The sequence below is a fragment of the Arachis stenosperma genome, chromosome 2 (genome assembly GCF_014773155.1).
Source record: "Arachis stenosperma cultivar V10309 chromosome 2, arast.V10309.gnm1.PFL2, whole genome shotgun sequence".
NCBI lineage: Eukaryota > Viridiplantae > Streptophyta > Magnoliopsida > Fabales > Fabaceae > Arachis > Arachis stenosperma.
Genome location: NC_080378.1, coordinates 92,949,978 through 92,976,770, shown reverse-complemented (window position 1 = coordinate 92,976,770; position 26,793 = coordinate 92,949,978). Strand labels below are relative to the sequence as shown.

Sequence of the window (26,793 nt, the reverse complement as noted above, 5' to 3'; positions counted from 1 at the left end):
GATGGAAAGCCTATGTTCTCAACCCTTGCCATGAATGTCTCCCTTTATTACTTGCTTTCTTTAGCTACTTGCTTGATTTACTTTTCTTGCCATCTATTTTTCTTGCCCTCTTACCAATCAAAACCACCCTTTACCCCTTCATAGCCAATAATTGACCACTTTATTGCAATTCCTCGTGAGACGACCCGAAGTCCAAATACTCCAGTTAATTCTTATTGGGGTTTGTACTTGTGACAAAACCATAAATTTAATTTGATTCGAGGATTGACTATCGGTTTGGACTTTACTAACAACGGAATTATTTTGTGGAATTTCGAACCGTATAAATCCTTGCTATCAATAAGCTGGGCCCAAAGCCAATTGTGCAAGAAGACGTTGTTTATTGGATAGGATGGGAAGGTTTCAATAATTCAGATCCTGTGGCAATCATTACATTCTCACTGCAATAGAGGATGTTTTCTGAGGAAATAGTTCCGGAGGAGGTAGAAGCTTCGTATCATGCCCTGATTCAAATTAACGACAATGTTGGGTTCATGTCTTACAAGAACCTATGTTTCACAAGGCAAGTTTCTGTGTGGGGACTTAAACGATCTGCTGATGACAAACTTATATAGGAGAAGACGGTAAAGGTATTTGGTCTTGGAATGCCATACAGCCCCACTTTATTTGTAGACAAGCATGTTGTTACTTTGATGGAGGCAAGGACTGGATTTGGAACTTCAAACGATGGTGAGATTGTAAGACCCAGAGCCTTTGAAAAGTCTTTTAATGATCAAGTCTCAAATCATATGGTTATTTATAGCTTTAATTTCAGAAATTATTTTATTTAAGATAATTAAGGCAAGTTTTGGTTTATTGAATTGTAGGCGAGTTATGATTATTATCCAATTTTATAATTATTGGAGTATTTTCTATATTTTGATTATAAAGTTGATAGTGGTGAAATAATAAGGATTTCTGTATGGTTTGAATTAAATAATTAATATTTTAAATATTAGTACTACTACTTTGGAAAATAAATGATTTAATTATATTATTCCTAATTATTTGATTTGGACATTTTATTGAAAATAATTGGTGCAATTGATGAGCAAATAGTATTTTTATAGATATTATTGTTGGGTTTAAATTGGGTTTCAATTACTATATTATTCCCAATTTTAGGTGAAATTACTATAATGCCCCTAACCCTAATTTTGCCACACCTATCCCCAAAAACCTTTCTCCTTCACGCTACACAGTTACCAGCCCTCCTTCATCCTCCTTCTGCGCAGCACACACCCTGGGTAATGGAAGGAAAGCTTGTCACCGCTGCCACCCACATCCCCTCTCATACCCCCACTCTCAGTTTTCATTAGTCAGCCCATACACTAAACAAATACACACACGGTAGAGAAGAGATCGGGCAGAGAGAGGGAGGGCGTCGCGCCTGTCACGAGTTCGCCGCCACCACCGTGCCGTTATGCCGTCACCAGAAAGAGCAGAATCGATTTGAGGGTTGGCTCGCGAGTGAGGGTGGTCGCGAGCTTGGAGCCGCCGCGCCATCGTCGACACTGCGTCCACGCTGGTTGTCGCTGCTGTGATGCACCCGAGAGGAGAGAAGTCACGCTGGAAAGCTGGCCGCCAGGGGCGCTGTTGCTGCGAACCGGCCGCCGCCGTGCATCCTCGTTGCCGCCACTGACCGGCCAAGTCGCCTTGGCATGGTCACTGCCGTGAGTTTTGCTGCTTGTGAGGAAGGGACGCTGCCTTGCGACATCACCGGCGTGTCTGGGCACTGTTGCTGCGAGTGTGCCATCACCGGAGCTGAGTGGTTGATGTCATGGGAGCCGTGAAAGAAGAAGGAAGAAGCCATGCTGTTGTTCTGGCCGCTGGAGCTTCTATGGTCGTCAGAAGCTGCCGCTGCCCAACCAGCTGCAACCGGGGTTGTCTCCTGTCATGTATGGCTGCCGAAGAAGTTGTTGTGGCCGCCGGAACCACCGCCGGAGCTACTGGTTACTTCTGCCGTCGCCGAAAAGTTTGCCGGTAAGGGTTTTATTTAAGGTTTCTGTCCTTTTTGAATTCCGAGGTTACTAAGGTCACTGCCTGCTGGTTTCAATCGTTGTGATTGGAATTCGTCGCCGCCGCCGCTTGAGGTGGCTGCCGGGCTGCAGCTGAGCCGGTTTGAAGACCGCAGCGGTGTCGGTTCAGCCGTTCCTCCTTTGGTTCAGTAAGCGTTTTCGATTTGAAAGCCCTTTAGTTACTGTTCTGTTATCATACGCTGATGTTTGTGGTGTTAATTGCTATATGATTGAGTTTCGGTTAATATATGTTGCGAATAGTGTTGCTATGGTTATTGCGAAAGTGGCTGGAAGTTGAGGTTTTTGTTGCCGGTGATTTCGAGTTGAGGCGGAAAGGACTCTGTGAGACGTTAGATTATGGAATTTGTGCTTTGAGGTAGGGGCGCTTTCCAAAACTATACTTTATGTATTGGAATTATTACATATGGATACTGATGTGAGAAAATGTGTATTTGGTGATTGTATCGGCCTTATGTATTATTTGATTATCACGAAAGCTTATGAATGTTTGTTTGGCTGAATTGTTGTGCGGCTTTGTGAAATGTAATGTTTTGAAGTTAATTCTTTAAAGATTTGAAACATGAGTTTAATCTGTTGAGGATTGGTTTGAATTGAGTCAATTATTTTGATTATGCGAAAGATAGAATACTCTAGAAATTCAGCCTGGGTTGCTTTAATTGATTTGGTTTTGATAAATGATTTATTTCTAAACTGATTCTTTTAAACTTTGGAAATGAGTTAAATCGGTTGATATTGAGTTGATTTTGAAATGGTTTCCTTGAGATATGCCACTGAGGCGACTGTTGGAATTAGCTTGCTTTTGAATTGATTTCTGGTTTTGAGCTGTTGAAAAGGAATGAGAAACGGTTTAGTTGGGACCCGAACCGGGTGGCAAAAGTCCAAGTTTTAGGGGAGGTGCTGCCAAAATTTCTATAAAATCCGAGTCTTTATTGAATGTTGTCTAGAAAAATGATGAGTTAAAGACTTCTACTATTTTATTTGAATTATCAAGAAAAGGATGATTCATGCTTTTGAAATGAATTATTAAAGAGGAAATTGTGATTTAGTCTTGCTTCTTAAGAAAGGCATTGTATCTCTTTCAGGAGAAAGTTACTTAGATGAGACTTATGTTTTAAAGTTGTTTTTAAATGTGGCAAGGGCAATGCCTTTGAATTTGACTTGAGGGTTTCAATTAGAGGAGTTTCAATGATTTTGAAAGAACCCGGATGTCTATTGACAAGTTTCATTTTGAAATATTTTGAGAAATGTTTTAAGTACTCCTTAAATTCTGAATTCTTGCAAGACTAAAACAATTTTAAACAGTTGAAACGTTCTAGAATTTATCATGGGGGTTGAAGTTGGTTTTGCCTAAGTAAAGGAAACAGCTTTGAAAGAAGTAAATGATTACGTGACTCGGTTTGGCTTAGATCCTATTTTATTACTCAAATCGGAAAGCCAAGGTTTTAATGATTTTATATGAATTTGGTGAAATGAGTTATGTTATTCTCCCCTAAAGACTTGGGACTCTGCCGAGAAATTTTTGTTATAAAATTCCATTGATGGATGGGTGATTTTGAATACTTTGAAATAAATCCTAAACTTGCCATGGTTTTGGAAGTTTTGGAAAGAGAATGCCAAGAGTGGCTCTGTTTTAAAAAGGGAACTCACTTTGAGTAAATTTGGCTTATGAGCTTGAGATGATTTGAGAAACGAGATTTCTAAAAGCCAAGGCTGAAAAGAGTTGAAACTTGATCTCAAAGTGAAACAATTTGAGAAAAAGTGATTTATGGCTTAAATGCCGATTTTACGAATTGATGATGTTGAATGTGGAAGTGCTGTTTTGTTGTGAGCTGGAATGGCTGTGTATGATTATGAATATTGGCTGGTTCTGGATTGAACCGTGAGCCGAAATGGCTGTGTATGTTTATGAATATTGACTAGTTCTGGACTGAACTGTGAGCCGGATGGCTGAGATGGATGTTGATCCATGGATGAGAATGAATGCATGTATATGCTGAATTATTGATAATTGTGATTTGCACTTCCACTATCAGAGGCACGAGATCCCTGGGAGAAAGCAGTGGCTAGCCATCACGTGCTCCAGGTGGAGGCTCGGGACTCTGCTGACCCTATGTCGTAAGTGCGGCCGGGCACTATGAAAGTCCCGGATGAGTTTGCCCCTGTAAATATTCACCAGTAAAGGTGATGGATATGGATCATGATTATGATCAAGTTTATGATGAGTATAACTCGAGTTGGGGATGCGCGACAGAGGGACAGTCCAATGGTTAGCTACCAGGACTTGTCGGGTTGGCTCTATAACCGACAGATGATATCATCAGCCACTAGGGACAAGCATGCATCATATGCATCTATGTGACATTATTTGGGTGTGCATATTATACTTGGTTTGCCTATGTGATTAATTGCTAATTGTTCTACTTGCAATAACTGTTTGTTTGTGCTTGCATCTTCCTATTTGTGTTTGCTACTGGGACTTTGTTGGACTATGGTGATTGGTTGATGGTTGGATTGTTTGGGCCTAGGGCCGTGGTTGGAATGAGATGAACCGATGGTTGATTTCGGTTTTGTGTTTCTGACCTGGAATAAAATATGAAAGGCTATTTTGTTTCAGCATAGATAAATCGTTTTGAAAGGCTTTTGAGTTGTTGAGAATTGAATGGTTCCTCTTTCAGAAAAGATTTCCGACTTTACTTTTATTGAAAACCGTTGTTTTTTAAAGGAGGCATAAGACGGCTATTAATCACTGGTGCGGTTATCTTCACGTATCCTATTACATTAATTCCCAAAAACCCTCTACTGAGAACCCTTTCGAGGATGATGTTCTCAACCCCCTACATTTTTCCCCTTTCAGGCTATGGGCGATGAAGTCACGAAGAGTTTATTTAATTGTTGTTGTGATGCTCTGTATTGTTTTAGTTATGTCTTATTGTACCCTCGCCTCTATCTTGATATATTCTGTAAGAGGGATAGGAATTGTATTGGATTATACTTGTAATATTATATATATATGTATATATATATGGGTGTACTCTTTATGAGTTTTTGTAAGTTGTATGGTATCTATGGATGTACGTTATCGAACAAAAGTAATTTTTGGGAGCGGTTTTGCGGTTTAAAGTTTTAAATAGGCTCATATTTTAGTATTAAATAGTATAAGTATCGTCGTAATGTCCGAGCTATCAGAGTCGCGCAGCCGGAAGAGTGAGCTATGGTAGTTAGGGTGTTACAGAGATGACAGATATCCTTCTATCAAGGTTGAAGTATATGCAACAGATAAGGAAACACTTGGTCCAGCGCACATGGAATGAAGTTGTTAGTGTCAAGTCAGTCAGTTTGCACTCGAATGGGCTCTACATGGTTTATATTTTTATCTAAACTATAAGCATTGACTCAGGTCAAATCATAAACTCCTATTAACTGCTATCATATATGTCAACTAGGCTTTCCTTTATTTTCATGTACATTATGTCTTAAGTATGGATCTTTATATTTTAGTTAATGCATGATTCTAGGTAACTGTTAAGTATTTACTTTCATGGTAGTTGTATTCTCAAGCACTAATGTCGTGAGAAGTTTGCTCAGCTTTTATATTTTGGAGGCTTTTTAATTCATGTCTGGATTAATCATGGGGCAGTTAAGATCACTAATATGTTTATAAAAATGTGGTTGAGAAAGAAGTTTGGCTGTACACATGATGTCCCCTATCTTTATGTTTTAAAATGATAAAAATTTTAAAAACATCCCATGTAGTTACGTATTTGTTATATTAAGGTGAATATTTGCCTATTCTCAACAGTAGTCAAGTCTGGAAAAACCATCATAATTAATACTAGAGAATAAAATTAAAATACAAATCCAAAACAAACATTTAAAAAGGGACATGGGATCATGTATATGTTGGAGATAAGTGTGTATGTCCAATAAAATACTATCATGAATTATTATTATTATTATTATTCCTTTTTATAAGAATAAACTTTTATAATTTATGATAGTGTCCTTAATTAAAAATTAGAAACGAATAATTACGATAGGGATCGTAATAATGAGATATACGTTTTTTGAGTACTTTTAATTTAAATTGTTCTTAATCGTAGAATCACTAAAAATGGGACATTAGTGATTCGGATAGATTAATATATATATATATAATAGTCTTCATTGGATGAAGATTAATAGATCTCATTTGTTAAATTATATATATAAATGGTATATATAGAGATATAACCATTGAACTGACTCACTCTAAGAATTCCTAATGGTTATAATTACCGTATATTTGTCAATAGGATATTCTTATGATGAACATAATATTAGAATTTTCCTTTGACCTGTGACTATCATAGTAATTAACAATGTATTTGTTATACTTTGATTCTGGACACCTAACACCGTACGGTGTTAGTTGAATGGACATTGGGTATGATTTAAATACTTGTAGAATTAATGATTAGTCAAAATGGAATCCATCAACTATGGTAATGAGTTTGAGCTCTACGATTATAATGAATGAAATAAACAATGCCTTGGCCAAGGGGTTTGAATGAATTAAGAAATGAGTTTCTTAAGTCATTCATAATTCATTATAATAATGGTAACAAGTTAGAGTTTGACAATCAAACCGTACTCTAAAAGTTAGCCAAGAGCTGAAAAGATGGAAGGAGTTGTATTTTTGTTCATCTTGGGTTCTTAGTAAAAATATTATTACTTCATACTATCGGGTCGTCAAGGAGCGTTGCTAGACACCAACCTTGATTAGTAAATTTAGTATGACTAATATACTACCCGCTTAGTATTGAACCTATGGGGTCACACACTAACGAGTGTTCTAATCCTTGGTAAATAATTATTTAATTATTATTTTGATTAGATCAAATAAATAATTATATTAATTCAAATGGAGTATTATTATATTCTTTGCTAGCACCATGAATATAATAATATTATAATTGAGAATATTAAATAATCAATTATTTATTCTATGATGAGTTGTAAATATGGATAAGATCCTAACTGATTTTGTCTCAAATTAAGTTGTAATTTGATTCACAAATTAGTCACCAATCTCATACTATATATGTGTATATGATAAAAGAAAGAAAACATAAGTTTTCTCTTTTTACCTCCACATACACAAATATTCCAAATTCTTAGTGAAGAATTGCTGGTGCAAGGAGTTGCAAGAAACTTCTCAGTTAAATCCATTGGACAAAGAGTTGACAACAAGGATTAGTCTCGGTGTGGATACACATAGTACCTTCGTACTATCGAAGGAGAAAGCTTTATTCACTAGGGTACTCAGGTATTGGCATCTAACCCATCTTATTTCAATAAAATTTTAAGCACAATATAGATCAATAGGATTACTTTATTACTTCCGCTGCGTGTTATGAACACTCGTAATCCAACAGTGGTATCAGAGCCATGGCACTTTTGTGTTTAATGTTTTATTGCAAAAATTTTCATAATTAATAGGATTAATTTAAGTTTTGTTATTATAGTGAATGTGATTCCTAATAATGGTATGAGATGCCATTGTCAAAATTATAAATTTATGTGGGATAAAATTATATGTATGTTAAGGAACATACTGTTGTTATTGTTTTATTTATTTATGAAATAAAACTGAAAGGAAAAAAGGGATAAATAAATTTTATACTTTGTTTACGAGGAGTTACCTGACAACCAGGAGATTCGTACTCAAGGATAAAATTTATATATGTATTTGATACATGGAATGAATTAATTTTTACTTGAACCTAGACAACCTAGGGGTATAAAATATAATTCAATTAAATAATAACCTGACAACCAGGTAATTATTTGGGATTAAAATTGTATGTGATACATTTAATCATCTATTTAAAATTATATGAGTAATGACTTGACAACCAAGATACTCATTCATGATTTTAAATATTTTTTTTAAGAAATAAAGATTTCTTAATTTTCTATAATAATAATTATTGTAGAAAGTGTTATTTGTATGTGTGAATACGTACTTATATTTGTTTTTTCCTTTTAGATTCATGAATAATATGTCTGCTCTATCACTGCGTGGCATACTTGAAAATAACAAATTGGCTGAAGCCAATTATGATTATTGGTATCGCAATTTGAGAATTGTTCTCATGCATGAAAGGCTAATTGATATAATCGATAAGCCTGCTATTACGGCCCCAGTTCCTAAAGAGGATGGAAGTATTGATAATGAGGCAACCAAGACTTATGAGAAGTACTTGGAAAATTGTCTTACTGCCAAATGCATCATTCTGGCATCCATGGGTTCTGATCTTCAGAGGCAACATCAGGATATGGATCCACCGACTATTGTTGAACATCTTAAGAAGATGTATGGTGCACAAAGACAGCCCGATATCAATTGTCCAAAACTTTGTTTAGATCCACACTTGATGTGGACTCTCCTGTTGGACCCTATGTTCTTAAGATGATTGATCTTATTGAACAACTTGAGAAGTTGGGATGCAAATTGGGCAAAGAACTTTCATAAGATTTGATCTTGCAATCTCTTCCAGAAACTTTTTCACAATTCATTTTTAGCTTTAATATGATTAAAGTAAACTGTGATCTTCATGAAATACTCAACATGCTAATTGATTATGAGAATCAAATTGCATCTGAGAAAAAGAAAGGAGTTGCTATGGTAGTTGGCAGCTCTAGAAGAAAGGAAAGTGCAAAGCAAAAGGAAATGGAAAGAATAATTTTAAAAGAGAACCCATGGCACCTAAGGGTGGTGTGACCAAACCCAAGGGCAAGCAAGAAAAGGCTGACAAAAATGATGCTGAATACTTTTATTGTAAAGGCAAAGGTCATTGGAAAAGAAACTGCAAGGAGTACCTTGCTTCTTTGAAAACCAAAGAGGAAGGTAAGACATACTTGAAAACAGTTTTCATGATTTCTTTGGCTACTATTAATTCTTCTATATGGGTATTAGATACCGGAAGTGCTCATAATATTTGCAATTCGTTGCAGGGACTACGAGTAAGTAGATGGCTGAAGAAGGGAGAAACTTATCTTCAAGTCGGGAACAGAGCAAATGTTGCTGCTGTAGCTATAGGATCTATTTCTTTAGCAATGCCTACGGGCAAGACATTAGTATTGGAGAATTGTCATTATGTTCCTAATTTTGTTGCAAATGTTATTTCTGTTTCTATGTTGGACAAATGTGGTTTTTATTTTAATATTAAAAATGGCATTTGTTCTACTTATTATGGTGATGACTTATACGTAAATGGCTATCTCCAATATGGCATTTATATTCTTCCCGATTTAAATGGTAATTCTGTCATGCATGTTTCTACTCTCAAAAGAGAGAGGAATAATCAAGTAAATGAATCATATCTTTGGCATTGTAGACTTGGTCATATAGGAGAAAAAAGGATTTCTAAGTTACATAAAGAAGGTTACCTTAACAAATATGATTATGAATCATATGTAACTTGTGAATCCTGTCTCAAAGGAAAAATGACCAAAACTCCATTTATGGGACATGGAGAAAGGGCTACAAAATTATTGGGACTAATACATACAGATGTTTGTGGACCAATAAAAATTCAAGCCAAAGGAGGATATTCTTATTTTATCACTTTCACTGATGATAATTCTAGATATGGCTTTGTGTATCTTATGAAACACAAATCTGAGTCATTTGAAATGTTCAAAATTTTTCGCAGTGAAGTTGAAAATCAAACAGGTAAAAGCATTAAGGTGCTTAGATCTGATAGAGGAGGAGAATATCTAAATGGATACTTTCTCAATGGACACCTCCTGGTACCCCACAACACAATGGTGTTTCAGAGAGGAGGAATCGAACTTTATTAGATATGGTTCGATCCATGATGGTTTTTACTGATCTTCCATTGAATTTATGGGGCTATGCTTTAGAAACAGCAGCATATTTGCTAAATAAAGTACCCACTAAAGCAGTTTCTTCAACACCATATGAGATATGGAAAGGACGAAAACCAAATCTCAAACACATTAGAGTTTGGGGATGTCCAGCATATGTTAAAAAATTGCAAAGTAATAAACTTGATGCTAGGTCCGATAAATGTAGATTCCTTGGTTACCCTAAAGAAACAATGGGTTATTATTTCTATCACCCTTCTGACCACAAAGTGTTTGTGGCAAGAGGTGGAACCTTTTTAGAAAAGGAATTTCTTTCTGAAGGAAGACAAGGTGAAGAAATAGAAATTGATGAAGTTCAAGAAACCAATGAAATAGTACAAGCTCAAGAATATGAAATTCAAGTTGAGCAACCAATTTTGGATGTACTTAAACTAACACCAAATTTATCATCTTCAAGAGTTGAGGATAACAAACCGATAATAGTTCAAAGAGAGATTAATGAACCAATCCTTGAACTACCTTTGGAACCGGTTCAACAACCTCCAATTTTAGTACAAGAACTACCTCTTCGACGGTCCACAAGAGAACATCGTCCACCACTAAGGCTAAACCTAATGGTGCAAGATGATGTGGAAGATGGGATCGATTATGATGATAATGATCCTAAGACTTATGAAGAGGCAATGCAAAGTTCCGAAAGTCTAAAATGGCAGAGTGCCATGGAATCCAAAATAGAGTCTATGAGGATCAACAATGTTTGGACTTTGGTTGAACCCTCAAAAGACATAAAACCTATTGGTTGCAAATGGGTTTACAAGAAAAAGATTGGAGCAGATGGTAAGGTAGAGACCTATAAAGCCCGTCTAGTTGCCAAGGGATACCGTCAAAAGGAGGGAATAGATTATGAAGAAACATTTTCTCCTGTGGCAATGCTCAAATCTATTCGGATTCTACTTGCTATAGTAGCATACTATGATTATGAAATATGGCAAATGGATGTGAAAACAGCTTTTCTTAATGGAGAACTCAAAGAGGAAGTGTACATGACACAACCTGAAGGTTTCACACTTCCATCTGATCATAGTAAAGTTTGTAAGCTACAACGCGCCATTTATGGGTTAAAGCAAGCTTCTAGAAGTTGGAACATTTGTTTTAATAAGACAATCGAAAAGTTCGATTTTATCCGGTGTGAAGAGGATCCTTGCATATACAAAAAGTTTAGTGGGAGTACAATCATTTTCTTAGTACTCTATGTTGATGACATATTACTAATAGGAAATGATGTACCAGCATTGCAAAATACCAAAACTTGGCTATCTCAACAATTCTCCATGAAAGATTTGGGAGAAGCAGCCTATATTCTAGGAATAAAAATCTATAGAGATAGATCTAAAAGGTTGCTTGGACTCTCACAGTCTATGTACATTGATACCATATTAAAAAGGTATAACATGGAAAATTCTAAAAAGGGCTATTTACCAATAGGCACTGGAATTACTCTCAGCAGAAAGGATTGTCCTAAAACTTCTGAAGAGAGAGTACGCATGAGTAGAATACCATATGCTAGTGCAGTGGGAGCTATCATGTATACCATGACATGTACACGTCCTGATGTCGCATATGCGCTAGGAGTAGCCAGTCGATATCAGGCAAATCCTGGTGAGGAACATTGGAAGGTGGTTAAATCCATTCTTAAATATTTAAGAAGAACCAAAGACCAATTCCTCATCTATGGAGATTCTGAACTTATACCAAAAGGGTTCATTGATGCAAGTTTTGCCTCAGATAAAGATGATAGCAAATCTACTTCAGGTTATGTTTTTACCTTAAACGGTGGTACAGTGAGTTGGAAAAGTTCCAAACAAGCTACTGTAGCTGATTCAACGACTGAAGCTGAGTATATAGCAGCAAGTGAGGCTGCTAAAGAAGCTGTGTGGATGAAGAAGTTCATAAACGAGCTTGGTGTGGTACCTTCAATTAAAGAACCACTTCCGTTACTGTGTGACAATAATGGAGCCATTGCACAAGCAAAAGAGCCAAGATCACATCAAAAATCTAAGCATGTCTTGAGAAGGTATCATTTGATAAGAGAGATCGTTGAACATGGAGACGTTGAAATTCAAAAGGTTGCTGGGAAGGATAATGCAGCAGACCCATTCACTAAGGTGCTTGGATCAAAAGAGTTTGATAAGCACATGTGGGAATTGGGATTGAAATATATGACTGATTGGCTCTAGTGCAAGTGGGAGATTTTGTTGGAAATACATGTATGCCCTAGATCCAATCTGTCATTGGCTCTAGTGCAAGTGGGAGATTGTTGGAGATAAGTGTGTATGTCCAACAAAATACTATCATGAATTATTATTATTATTATTCCTTTTTATAAGAATAAACTTTTATAATTTATGATAGTGTCCTTAATTAAAAATTAGAAACGAATAATTACGATAGAGATCGTAATAATGAGATATACATTTTTTGAGTACTTTTAATTTAAATTGTTCTTAATCGTAGAATCACTAAAAATGGGACATTAGTGATTCGGATAGATTAATATATATATATATATATATATATATATATATATATATATATATATATATATATATATATATAATAGTCTTCATTGGATGAAGATTAATAGATCTCATTTGTTAAATTATATATATAAATGGTATATATAGAGATATAACCATTGAACTGACTCACTCTAAGAATTCCTAATGGTTATAATTACCGTATATTTGTCAATAAGATATTCTTATGATGAACATAATATTAGAATTTTCCTTTGACCTGCGACTATCATAGTAATTAACAATGTATTTGTTATACTTTGATTCTGGACACCTAACACCCTACGGTGTTAGTTGAATGGACATTGGGTATGATTTAAATACTTGTAGAATTAATGATTAGTCAAAATGGAATCCATCAACTATGGTAATGAGTTTGAGCTCTACGATTATAATGAATGAAATAAACAATGCCTTGACCAAGGGGTTTGAATGAATTAAGAAATGAGTTTCTTAAGTCATTCATAATTCATTATAATAATGGTAACAAGTTAGAGTTTGACAATCAAACCGTACTCTAAAAGTTAGCCAAGAGCTGAAAAGATGGAAGGAGTTGTATTTTTGTTCATCTTGGGTTCTTAGTAAAATATTATTACTTCATACTATCGGGTCGTCAAGGAGCGTTGCTAGACACCAACCTTGATTAGTAAATTTAGTATGACTAATATACTACCCGCTTAGTATTGAACCTATGGGGTCACACACTAACGAGTGTTCTAATCCTTGGTAAATAATTATTTAATTATTATTTTGATTAGATCAAATAAATAATTATATTAATTCAAATGGGGTATTATTATATTCTTTGCTAGCACCATGAATATAATAATATTATAATTGAGAATATTAAATAATCAATTATTTATTCTATGATGAGTTGTAAATATGGATAAGATCCTAACTGATTTTGTCTCAAATTAAGTTGTAATTTGATTCACAAATCAGTCACCAATCTCATACTATATATGTGTATATGATAAAAGAAAGAAAACATAAGTTTTCTCTTTTTACCTCCACATACGCAAATATTCCAAATTCTTAGTGAAGAATTGCTGGTGCAAGGAGTTGCAAGAAACTTCTCAGTTAAATCCATTGGTCAAAGAGTTGACAACAAGGATTAGTCTCGGTGTGGATACACATAGTACCTTCGTACTATCGAAGGAGAAAGCTTTATTCACTAGGGTACTCAGGTATTGGCATCTAACCCATCTTATTTCAATAAAATTTTAAGCACAATATAGATCAATAGGATTACTTTATTACTTCCGCTGCGTGTTATGAACACTCGTAATCCAACAGTATAACTATGGGACTTCACTAAACAACGAACTGTTGGAAAAATTATAGCTAAAATATTGGACTTTATAGTATACAATTAAGTATCAAATTTAAGTATCAAATATGAATCTCACATCAATGTATACTCAAAACTAACATAAAAGATCATTAAAAAATCACCATGATCCCAAAATGCACAATAATTTTTGATTAGCACACAAAACCTGAATTTTCTTATACACTAATATGTACTTAAAAACAGCTGACCACTCTGTCTTCTAATATGTTATTTTCAACTCTAAAGTAGCTAGATAAGGTATCCCAATTAATTTAATAAAGAATTCTTAAACATTTGCCACTAAATAACATATCGAAGTGAGAGAATGAGCATTGTTGCAAGGTTATACCTAACAAAAGTTTAACATGACTATAGAAATTCAAAACTACCCTGTTATTTAGTGTTAAGTAAAGCAATGTTCATTCAATAGTCAAACCACCACAAGATAGCTAAAATGAGACCTGGATAACTTATTCAGTCTAACTAATTCACTACCTCAACCAAAATTATGCTACATTTTCTTCAAACCATAGTTATCAGAATCGAACCGGTGATTAAACCGATCTAGTTGTTGGGTCACTGGTTCAACCGGTGGGTCACTGATCGAACTGGTTAACCCAGTATAATTAAATAAATATATAAATTTTAATTATTTTTTCTTTATTATAAGCACTTTTATTTTGTTTTTATAAAAATAATTATTATTTTTAAATTTTAATACTTTATTAATTAGTTTATATTTATTTTGTTATTATATTATTATAGGTGAAAACTCACACAGTTATTTTCATGTGAAATTGCTATTTAAGAACTGTTAGATGATTTGATAAGTTTAACTAAATATCATCTAATGATTTTCAATTATTAACTTCATATAAAGACAATTGTATGTGTGTCTTTACCTATTATTATATACTATAAGTATTTATTAAAAAAATAATATTAATAGATATCATATAATCATGAAAAGAAAAAATAACTTGTGATTAATAAATTTTTTTGTTTATCTTTTTAATTTGTATATATTTAATAAAATTTATAATTAAATAAAATATAATTAATTTAAAAATGAGTGACTTTAAAATTAAAATAAATTGAATATATATATATATATATATATATATATATATATCTCTTAATTTGTATATGTAATAATAAGAAGTACTGCAGCTTGGTGGTATGATCATCACCCATGCTTCCCTGGGCTAAGGGGTTCGGTAGACTCACCTTCAACTGGACCAAGCGATTTGGTTCAGTCCGGTACAAATGTCACCTAATTTGACCGATTTATGCCGGTTTATGCCAGGTTTGACCAGTTTGATCTGGTTCTTTACCTTAAGCGGTCCTAATCTCGAACCGGACCGATAATAGATTCGGTTTACCAATTTTTTGGTTAAATCGGTTGGTCTGGTCCGGTTTTAATGACTATGCTTCAAACCCTAATGAGGAGCTCAAATAGAAAATGCATAGATTATCTCTAAGCTTCATGTGCCAGAAAGGAAAGAAGAAATATCATGGATGCCAAACATATATTATGGCAACAATGATTTGCCTATGGCAAAGAACTTATCCGGTGATACCCAAATGGATGCTGTTGCAGAAGGATCACATAACTCAGCATCTTAACTATCAAGTAACTAACAAGTTTTAAAACTTATTATTACTTTATTCAAGTTGATGTATTGTTGTTTCTAAAAGAATAAATTTGGTAGGTTGGATTGTAAACACCACCAGTAATCCACCCAAGAGGTGAATAGAAGGAAAAGAAAACACCCTACAAGGACAGGTATGCAATGTAAACCCAAACATACCCAACCTAAACCAGGGAGTTAACCAGGCCCAAATGGCACTTCATGACATTGCTATTAATTTGAGTGCACAAAATCATGTCTATGGTGGTACGTTTCTCCATATACTGATTTGAATAGCTTATTTGGGGAAACTATGGTTAATTTGATGACATGTTTGTATTCATAGAAAAAGCCACATTAGCTAGGAAAGAAAGATCATCCAAGATTGCAGGAAGGAGACAATTGATTTCAAAACCAAACAATAAAGGTAAGTTGTTTCTAAGGTATACGAATGACTTCATAATCCAATAGGTTTAGTTATAAATATATTTGGAAGTAGCATATGAGATAAGCCACCATAAATAATAGGATAAAGCTGTTGGTATTATCCAATATCATTATATGAAGTTGATAATGTTAAAAACCATGCTACAATAAACTACAATATTGATATATGGTTCAATCAACGTTTCAATCAACGTAGATGCAAGATCATCAACTACTATAGACAACAATGCAAATATTATTGACCTAAACAATTTTTGAAGTAATCTTTTTGACAAGTGTATATATTATGTACAGTTAAAGGAATGCTTTTAATGTGTTGTACAATTATTTAATAGAAGCATACATTCAATGCAGCCCATTTAGACACAGTTCATATGGAATCAATCATGAAATCATATTCAACCTCAACTTCATTGAGGTCAAATTCTCTTGTAGTTGATGATTATGAGGTTAGAAATTCAGGACAATCAGAGATTTGCATAGGTAAATTTTAGCACTGAGTACAAAAGTATACAATTTTCATAAAGCATATGATATGATTAATTAATAGTAACTGCCATTCAAGTACTAAGTTGTAAAATGCTTCACAACACAAATCGCCAAAAGAAGGCTACGAAAGACTAGATGATGACCCTTGGTTTTAATAAGAAAGCAACTATAATTGGACGCTATAAAGGTATAAATTAATCGGCATCAAATGATATTAGAATAGGCTTGATATGTTTTATTAGGTTCGTGTGTCAATGATCTTTTGCCAGACTTAAAAGTTTACCCGAGAGCGAATTCCATGATGCAGGTCAGATCGATGTCATAATTGGAGATCTTATGAGCTATAAAGATAGACCCCAATAGGACCTCAAGCGGGATTCCTTTGTCGCCAGTCATTCCGGGACCACCAACACTGCCCATGGTAATTATTATATAACGAGTATTTTATACATTGTGCAAGTATTTTATGTTCATATGTAATTAAAAGATTCTAGAAGAGGTTTTATGTTATAATACAAGTCAAGCAAAGGAAGCTAGAGCAAAGCAGAAACTCATTTTGAATGGTGCAAAGCAGAACAACACCAGTTTAGGTGTCTCCAGTGAGGATGGAAACAATCAATTGTGCAAATTTTTTACACCAATTTCTACACTTAAAATCTCTTACAAGTTTGATTTTTTGTTGTTCATTTATTAGTATCTCAAATAAAAGAAGTACCTAGCAATGATAGAAGTAAGTTGAATACTAGCAAAGGTATATTTGTTAGAAAAAAATATCATTTTGTATGGTGAATGAATAATATGCCATGTCTTCCACCTGTTACTATATCCAAGGATCATTGTTACCATCTTACTCTATCTTTAAAAATACAGGCAAAAAGGGAATATAGAAGAATATGGCAGGATCTGCTGGGAGTAAAATTAACTAATAGTGGTATGTTATTTTATTATTTTAAAATGTAAAAAAATCTCTTATTACATCTATCACTCTCTTGAAAATATATGTTAAAATTGATAAAAAAAATTGCATTGAGAAAAAAATAGAACAACTCTAACTCATTCAACTGACCCATTTAAAAAAGTATTTTATTTCAAAATTGATATAAAAAAATATTTTTATATAAAAGAAAAAAAGTTTGCACCAACATAAATTAAAAAATAATTTTTGTTAAAGAGAAAAAAAAATTCAACTTTCTAAATGACACATATCACTCTTCTAAAATATTATTTTGACAAAAGATCATTGAACAAATAATTTTTCATTACTAAAACAAAAAAAAATCCTAACACTTTCTTCTCATTAAGATAATTTAATATTTACCCCGAAATCAATATAAAAAATATTTTTTGATTAATAAAAAATATTATAAATTCTTTGAACATATGCCAATCACTCTCATTAACTATATATTCTTTAAAATTTATAAAATTTAAATTTTTTAATTAAATAAAAAAATTATCATGCGTATCATTCACCCGATTAAGATTTTATTTTGCATCAAAAGTAATTAAAAAATCATTTTATCAAAAAATATTGTAACTTTCTAAAAAAAACTCATTATTTTTACTAAAATAGTATTTTAATGAAAATTCAGATAAATAATATATTTTATTTAAGCAACAACTATAATATTTTTAAAATTTTCCTCTCACCAAGCTAAATTAATATTTTACTCCGAAATAATATATAAAAAATAATCGTAGATTAAAAAAATGTTAAAATTTTTTTATCACACCCATCACTTTCTTGAAATATTACTTTGACCAAAATCATAAATAATCATTTTTTATTGAATTCCATAAAAAAAAATATTTCAATAAAACAAAAATAAAATATTTCTAGCATCAGATCCATTTGAAATAATATTTTGCACCAAGATTGATATAAAAATACATTGTCTTTCAAATAAAAACATTACAAATTTCTAAAAGATCACCTATCTTTCTATTGAAATTATGTTTAGTCCAAAATTCAGATAAAAATAAATTTATAATGGTAAGTGATTTAGAATTGTATCGCATTTTCTTCAACCGATTATATTAATATTTTTCACAAAATTAACCATAAAACATTTCTTAACACACTCATGACCCATCACTCTATTGAATTTATACTTTGACCAAAATTAATAAAGTATAATTTTTTAATAAATTCTATAAAATAAGAGTTCATAGCTATAACTACACGATTCTTACGTGCAAAATATTTGCACATGGGATTTGCACAACATTCGTGTGAATTTTGTCATTCACTATTTTGGTATGTCAAAAGGATCAACAAAAATTACAACACAAGTGAGTCTAAATACACACCATGTTGTAGAGGCGGCCAAAGTCAAATTCCTCCCAAGACATTGTACAATTTGTTATACGGTGATGACATCAAAAGCAAACATTTTTGGGAGAACATTAGATCTTATAATAGCATGTTTCAATTCACATCTATTGGTGCCAAGATAGACAAAGCGGTAAATAATTCGAGAGGGCCACCAACCTTTAGATTATTTGGTGAAAACTATCACTTGATGGGTAACCTTATCCCACCAGATGGTAGTAGAGCAAAGTTTGCTCAGCTATATGTATTTGATACTCAAAACGAAGTTCAAACCCGTATTTCTGCTAATAGGTTCATACTTAATATAATGTAGCTAATTCAATTTTTCTTTGAGAAGGTTATATTTCCCATATAATCTAAAGTATTTTTTGTTGAGACAATTAACTTTAGTCTATTTTAACTCATACAGGGAAGAAGAAAACAACGATATCCACGAAGGCATAGTGAAAGAATTGAAGTCAATACTAGATGAAAACAATGTGTTGGTGAAAGCATTTCATATGGTTAGCGAGTCAATGTCTTCGGCCTCTAGGTCCATAGTGAAGCTAAGGCTTATAGGCAAGAGGGGCAAAGATGGGAGAAGATATAATTTACCATCAACCAGTGAGGTTGTTGCATTGATTGTGGGTGATTTTGATATAGATCAAACTGATAGAGACATTATTGTGGAGACTCAAAGTGGAAGGTTACAAAGGATCAACCAGCTAAATCCAGCTTATTTAGGCCTGCAATACCCTTTGCTATTTCCGTACAAAGAAAATGGTTATAAGAAAGATGTTTCACTTAACAAGAGTAATCTAGATGGCAGAAAGGGGTGATAGGATGTATCGATAAGGGAATTTTTCACGTTTAGAATACAAGAACAATTGTCCGTGGATTCCCATTGTTATATTCTAGGAGACTATTCCAACAATTTTTGGTTGATGGTTTTTCGATGATAGAGTCAGCCAGGTTAAACTACATATGTCTTAACCAAGAGAAGTTCAGATTTGAGATGTACAAGAGTATCAAAGAAGCAATACTGAGTGGGGAGACAACAACATCTTCTCGTGGAAAACATATTATATTGCCATCTTCATTCACTGGAGGGCCTAGGTACATGATTTAAAACTACTTTGATGCAATGGCAATATGCAAGGTAGTCGGTTACCCAGACCTTTTCATTACATTCACGTGTAATCCAAAGTGGCCTGAGTTAAAAGAGTTCTTAAGGAACAGAGAACTAAATGCTGAAGACCGACTGGACATGGTATGTAGGGCTTTTAAGATGAAGTTGGATCATTTAGTTACAGACATAAGAACCCAGAAGATTTTTGGACGAGTTTTCGCAGGTAAAAACACTTAAATCATGATCCTTTTATATTTTGAGTTAATATGTATCTCCATATAGTTTTTTCGCAAGATTTATTAGAAACAGATGCATGTTGTTTTGCAATTCTCAATTCGTTCAAGTTTGAATGAATATTTTATAATGGTAGTCATTATCAAACAGATATAGGGCACGTACTTTTTTTTTGTATGATTGCTTATAATTTAGAACTAAATGATTGTGTTCAACATGGAGTGATGCACTAATGGTTTAGTTCATTATTTATTTTTTCCAGTGATTTGCACCATCGAGTTTAAAAAACGTGGGCTACCTCACGCACACATGTTTGTTGTTCCTCCATCGTGATGGCAAGTATCCTACTGCAGAAGATATTGATAAGATTATATCCGTTGAAATACCAGACAACAAGGCTGATCCATAATACTATGAAGCAGTGGGGAAGCACATGATGCATGGTCCATATGGTTTAGTCGAGAAAGATTCACCATGTATGAAAAATGGGAAATGCATCAGACACTTCCGCAAGAATTTGTTGAGAACATAACAATTGACGAAAATGGTTATCCAGTATACAGACGCAGAGATGATGGAAAGACAATCATGAAGTTAGGTATTGATCTTGATAATGGTTATGTCATTCCTTATAATAGGTATTTATTGATGAGATATGGAGCACACATCAATGTTGAGTGGCACAACCAATCTAGATCAATAAAGTATTTATTCAAGGATGAGCATGATGAAGTCAGTATGTATTATGATTGTCGATATATATCTCCATGCAAAGCTGCTTGGAGAATTTTTGGGTACAACATTCACTATAGAGACCCGTCTGTGGTAAGGTTGGGATTTCACTTGCCAAACGAGCAACCAGTGGTTTTCAGAGATGATGAGAATTCGGAAGACATTTCTAGAAAAGCTTCTGTAAAGGAATCCATGTTTTTGGAATGGTTTGAAGTGAACAAGTCATATCCCAAAACCCGATCACTTACTTATGTTGAATTCCCAACAAAATTTGTATGGAAAGCAAAGGAGAGGAAATTGTTTCCACGAAAGTCACTTGCTGTGATAGGTCATATTTTTTTTGTCCCTCTTAGATCGGGTGAAAGTTACTACCTTAGACTACTTTTCAATTATGCTAAAGGGCCTAAATCATATGAAGAAATAAGGACAATAGATGGTGTCATTCATTCATCATTTAGGGATGCATGTTATGCACAATGTCTTTTAGATGATGATAGAGAATACATTGATGCAATAGAAAAAAGCAAATCATTGGGATCATGAGTTTATTTGAGGAAGCTATTTGCAACATTGTTGTTTTCAAATTCCATGGAAAGGCTAGAACATATATGGGAAAAGACATGGCATTTGCTTTCAGTAGAGGATGGTCGAAAATTAAAATATTGTATAATCAAATATAATATAGTATATTTAGTAATATATAATATGATTAGTATTTTTAATTAAAAAATACTACTAAGTGTTTGTCATATAAAAAAATTATCTTAGTTTTTATAAAATTTTCTTTTTCATTTTAGATTTGATAAAATATAAAAATTATCTATTTTTTTAATTAGTTTATTTTCTTTAGTATTATTATGACAGTAAGTTATATTTTATTCTTCACATCATAAAAAATATGCTATAAAATAAATATAAATAAGGTGTTCTAATAACTTTGTTATATGTATTTAAAATATTAAAATATATTCGTGAAAAAATATATAAAATATAATTATTTTAATGAATTTACTTAATATGTTATAATTTTAACATCACATGAAAAATAAAAAAAAAATTAAAATAATTTACTTTCATCTGTATACTATAATATATATAAAAAAAATTTAACACCTAATTAGATTTTGATGTTATTATATATTTTTAAACGATAAGAGGTGTAAAATTAAGAAAAAAAAATTTAAAAGAGAAAAGAAGTTAAAGATTTAAAAATTTATTTAATAAAAAATTGATTGAAAATAATATTTTTCTCAATTTTAGAATTGTTACTTGCTTATGAGTTTAATAATTTAATTATTTATATAAAATAATTACTTACTTTATTTTCAAATAAAAAATAAATTTATATAATATATAATAACTTTATACACTTAAAATTGTTAATTTTTATTCAAAAAAAATTGGGAAAAAGGGAGGGGGAGGGGGAGGGGGAATTTTGTGTTTTTATATTTTAAAATCACTATTTTTATGATAATGTATTTATTGAAACTTTGTTTAACACAGATCTAAGACTAACAGATGATGAGTTGAAGGAGTTAGCTCTAATAGATATTGAGCTAATACTCAAGGGGTACCACAAGAGTCTTACATATTTTGAATCATGCCACACTCCATCTTTGACTCATGCACCTCTCAGATGATGTTTAATATGGTCAATGGGCTAACTTGTGATGAGCTGCATTATGATAGACGTAAATTAGCTTAGGAGCACTCTACTGGACTAGATCAGATGACAACTGAACAGAAATTAGCATATGATAAAATCATGGAAGCGGTCTATGGTTATAGCGGAGGAGTTTTCTTCCTATATGAATACAGTGGAACTCAAAAAACATTTGTGTGGAAGACATTAGCTTCAACATTAAAGTCTAAAGGTCAAATTGTTTTGGCCATTGCTTCAAGTGGAATAGCTTCTCTATTAATTCCAGGTGACAAGACAGCACACTCACGCTTTGCTATCCCACTCAATGTAGATGAGTTATCCACATGCAACATAAAACAGGGGAGTGATCTAGCTCAGTTGTTGGTTAAAACAACATTAATTATATGGGATGAAGCTACAATTGTTAACAAATATTGTATAGAAGCCCTTGACCAGACAATGCAAGACATTTTAAGATTCAAGAATATTAACAGCCTAGATTAACCATTTGGTGGGTAGACAGTTGTTTTTGGAGATAACTTTCGGCAAACTTTACCCGTTATGCCAAAGGGTACAAGACAAGAAATTGTCAACGCAAGCATTAACTCATCGTACATTTGGAATGCCTGCAATTTGTTGACACTAACAAGAAACATGAGTCTTAGTGTAGGCCCAGGTAATGTGAGCTCAACTGAATTGAATCAATTTTCTGAATGGATGTTGAAAATTGGGGATGGTAAGATTGGAATATCTATGGGTGACGTTGACAAAGTAAAAATTCCCGATGACAACCTTATACATGACTAGATAGACCCCATAGAGGCTATTTGTAAGGCCACTTATCCGGAATTGTTTGAACCCCCAGAATCACATCATTGTTTGTAGGACAGAGCCATACTCGCACCGACATTACATGATGACTTTAAATTCGGCTGAATCGCAAACTTTGTTTAGATCAGACAAAGCATGCCCCACAGAAGGGAACAATGAGTTACTAGCATCGGTACACATACATGAATTTCTAAACACTATTAGGTGTTCAGGTGTGCCGAATCATGAGCTTACACTAAAAGTGAGGACACCAATAATGCTCTTAAGAAACATTGATCATGCTGCTGGGTTGTGCAATGGGACACGTTTAGTAGTTACTAAGCTTGGAAAGCACATTATAGAAGTACTAAGCATTTCAGAAAAAAACTCAGGCAACAAAGTTTTTATTCCAATGATGACACTAAGTCCATCAGATCACCGGATCCCATTCAAGTTCCAACGTCGACAATTTACTATCATGGTTTAATATACAATGACTATTAATAAGAGTCAATATCAATTAGTGTCTAGGGTTGGGTTGATTCTTAAAAAACAAGCCTTTACTCATGGTCAACTATACCTGGAAATTTCTAGGGTCACTCATAGGGATGGGTTGAAGATATTGTTGTGACATGATGATAACAATGGCAACCAAACTGAAAATGTGTTTTTCAAAGAAGTCTTTAGGAATGTTGGGTGTACACGAGAAGAAGATCCTAGGTCAGCTGTAACACCCTACCATACAGAGCTTTATGCTTAGGTCATAAATCAAAGGTGGTGAGGCACTACAACCTCTAAAAACAAAATAGATACATATATACAACAAGAATAATATAACTAGGAGCCTTGAAAGAAAAGGGTATGATCAAAATGAAACCGAAGATGCATCACTCACGAAGAACGATCTTACGAAAAGCTTATATAGAAAACCAAAAGACAGGCATATATAGAGTTTCAACGGATAACTATAATCAAGTTCTGGACTCGAGCTGCGAAGCAAAAGCCGACCAAAATACATATATACATATACAACCCAAACGACATACCAAAAGACATGATATAAATCCTAATTCTCCGACATCAACCTCTAAAATGTATTAATACAAGTGTTATACAACAATGGAGAATATATATATATATATATATATATATATATATATATATATATATATATATATAAGCTAAGTACATAATATAAAAACCCTAAAAAAATAGATCTTCGCTTCTGAAGGAGTCATCTAGCACGCTTAGCAAGGTGCATCACTCCCTGCATCTGAAAAATAACAACATGTATGGAATGAGCACCGGAGGTTCTTAGTATGGTAAAAGTGCCCACATAGATAATATATAAGGTTCCGAGAAAACCAGAGGCATTCCTAAAACTCCGACTCTAGATTTAAACTTAAAGAAATAACTAAACCAGAAATTTGGTAACTATCTAAGATTCTCAAGTTCTGAATCTAATCCTAACTCAACACTTCACTTTTGCTTCCTCCAACCCTCTGAAAACACCGGTGGAACTACCCTCGTCACACCTTCACCAAACAAGGAATCTCTCAGTTACAAAGACATACAAGACAAATAAAGAAAACATAGATAGGATGCAATTAAAACAAGTAAATCAGATAGCAATTAATCATAGATAAACAATTAGACAAGCCAAAACAAATACATACTCAAACAAATAATACAAATGCACATGATGCATGTCTGTCCTATGGCTAATGACCTCATCTGTCGGTTATACAGCCAACCCGACATGCCCGGTAGCTAACCCAGGCATTATCTCTCTGTTGCACACAAATCTCACCACATTGGCTGACCATTGGAGGGAGAGTGCCCTGTCATCATTTGCAACCAGAGAGAATTCATAGACATATTCATCATAAATCATCCTCACTTCTCATTATCATAATCATTCTCCTCATAACTTAATCAAACTTATACCCGGAGCAAGTGGACAACACCACTACATCTTATCCAGAGTCTCATTCAGAAATTCATTCTCGTTATCATTATAATTTATTCATACTCATTCAAAGATCATAATTAACTCCGTTCTCATTCTTCTTTTTCATAATCAACCTCATCCTCAAACACATCTCCACTCAACCACATTTCAATACTATTATCATTATCTTCAATATTTACTTCTTATTCAACATTACCAATGCTTCATTAATTTAGTTAAGACTTTATAAAACCTTTCCAAATATCTCCCCAACTTATTTAACAGACTCATCCTCATTATAAGACTTAAAGGCTTACTAACGGACTTTAAACAAGTGTAAAGGAGGCTTGGAAAGCTAGAGGTTTGGTTAAATATTCAAAAATATTACATTTGGTCAAAACAGAGGTTCCACGTACGCGAGATAGCAAAACAGAAGGAACTTCTCGCGTAGCATGTACTGCCCGCATATGCGAGCGTTCGATTTAACAGGTCTGCATACGCGGGACCATGTCTGCGTACGCGAGATATCAAGGCAGTAAGTAAATCTTGCATCACGTGTGCATGCTCGCGTATGCAACCCTTCCTTTTTCCTAAAAAATTTCTAAATTATAAAAATCAGTTTTCCATATCTTACTTCCGATGTTCATAACTTCCTCTGAAAAACTCCAATTTTTGCAAACATTAAATCGTTTCAAAGCTCTTGAAATTATCTTCAATTTGAAATAAATTTCATTCAAATCCAAAATCCGAGGCTCAAGTTATGAACCACCAAAGTTTGTTAAAAATCTATTTTACCAAAAGAGTTTAAAATCTCTATTTTCCAAACTCTCAATTTCAAAACCAAGGTTCATACCCCAAAACAACACCAACTACATTCAAACCACATTTCGACACTTTCTATCCCTCCCACAATATACCAACATTCGATTTTATAAATTTCATTTCAGATAAGCCAAGATCAAAACAACACAATCATTATTCTTCAACCTATCATCATCATCATAACTCATAATCATCTTAAGTCATCACCAACATTAATAATCATTACATTTTCACAATAACTTAACACTTTCACATTATATAAATACACCACACATACTCAATCAAACCAACTAATTCATTTACAATTTCCAACAAAATCAGTAATCATCAATCATTCATATAATACAACTTATCCTACGGTCAACTAGCCTAAGTTTTCACGTGACATTAAATATTAACTACAAAAAACCAAAATCATACCTTCGCCGGTTCCTTCCTAAGCCTGGAACACTTCAAATTTCACTGCTCCTCAAGCTTTCACTTCACCAAGACCACACCAAATTGGGTTCCCAGCCTCCAAGGTTCAAATCGACAAACTCAACCACCAATTGGACTCCAATTCAACAAGATACACAATTTAATTCATACAATATTGCAATAATCAACATAGGGCTCACTAAATCATCAATTCACAAGGGTTAGGATTTCCTTACCATTACTCACGAGTCAAAAGGACAAAATCTGATGATTCCTCACCATAAGAGCACGTCTAACATCATTAAATCACAAAATC

General features: G+C 33.4%; 1 protein-coding gene across 1 annotated transcript; it reads left to right on the top strand.

Annotated features, from left to right (window-relative positions):
• The first annotated feature begins 22,564 nt into the window (after positions 1-22,564).
• Positions 22,565-22,981, top strand: LOC130963169 (uncharacterized). The gene has a single exon (XM_057889316.1). It carries the CDS (start codon positions 22,565-22,567, stop codon positions 22,979-22,981), a length of 417 nt encoding a protein of 138 aa, XP_057745299.1.
• The last annotated feature ends 3,812 nt before the right edge of the window (positions 22,982-26,793 follow it).

Excerpts from the sequence above, each read along its gene's own strand:
- LOC130963169 (XM_057889316.1), top strand. The coding sequence starts at position 22,565 with ATGACAACTGAACAGAAATTAGCATATGATAAAATCATGGAAGCGGTC.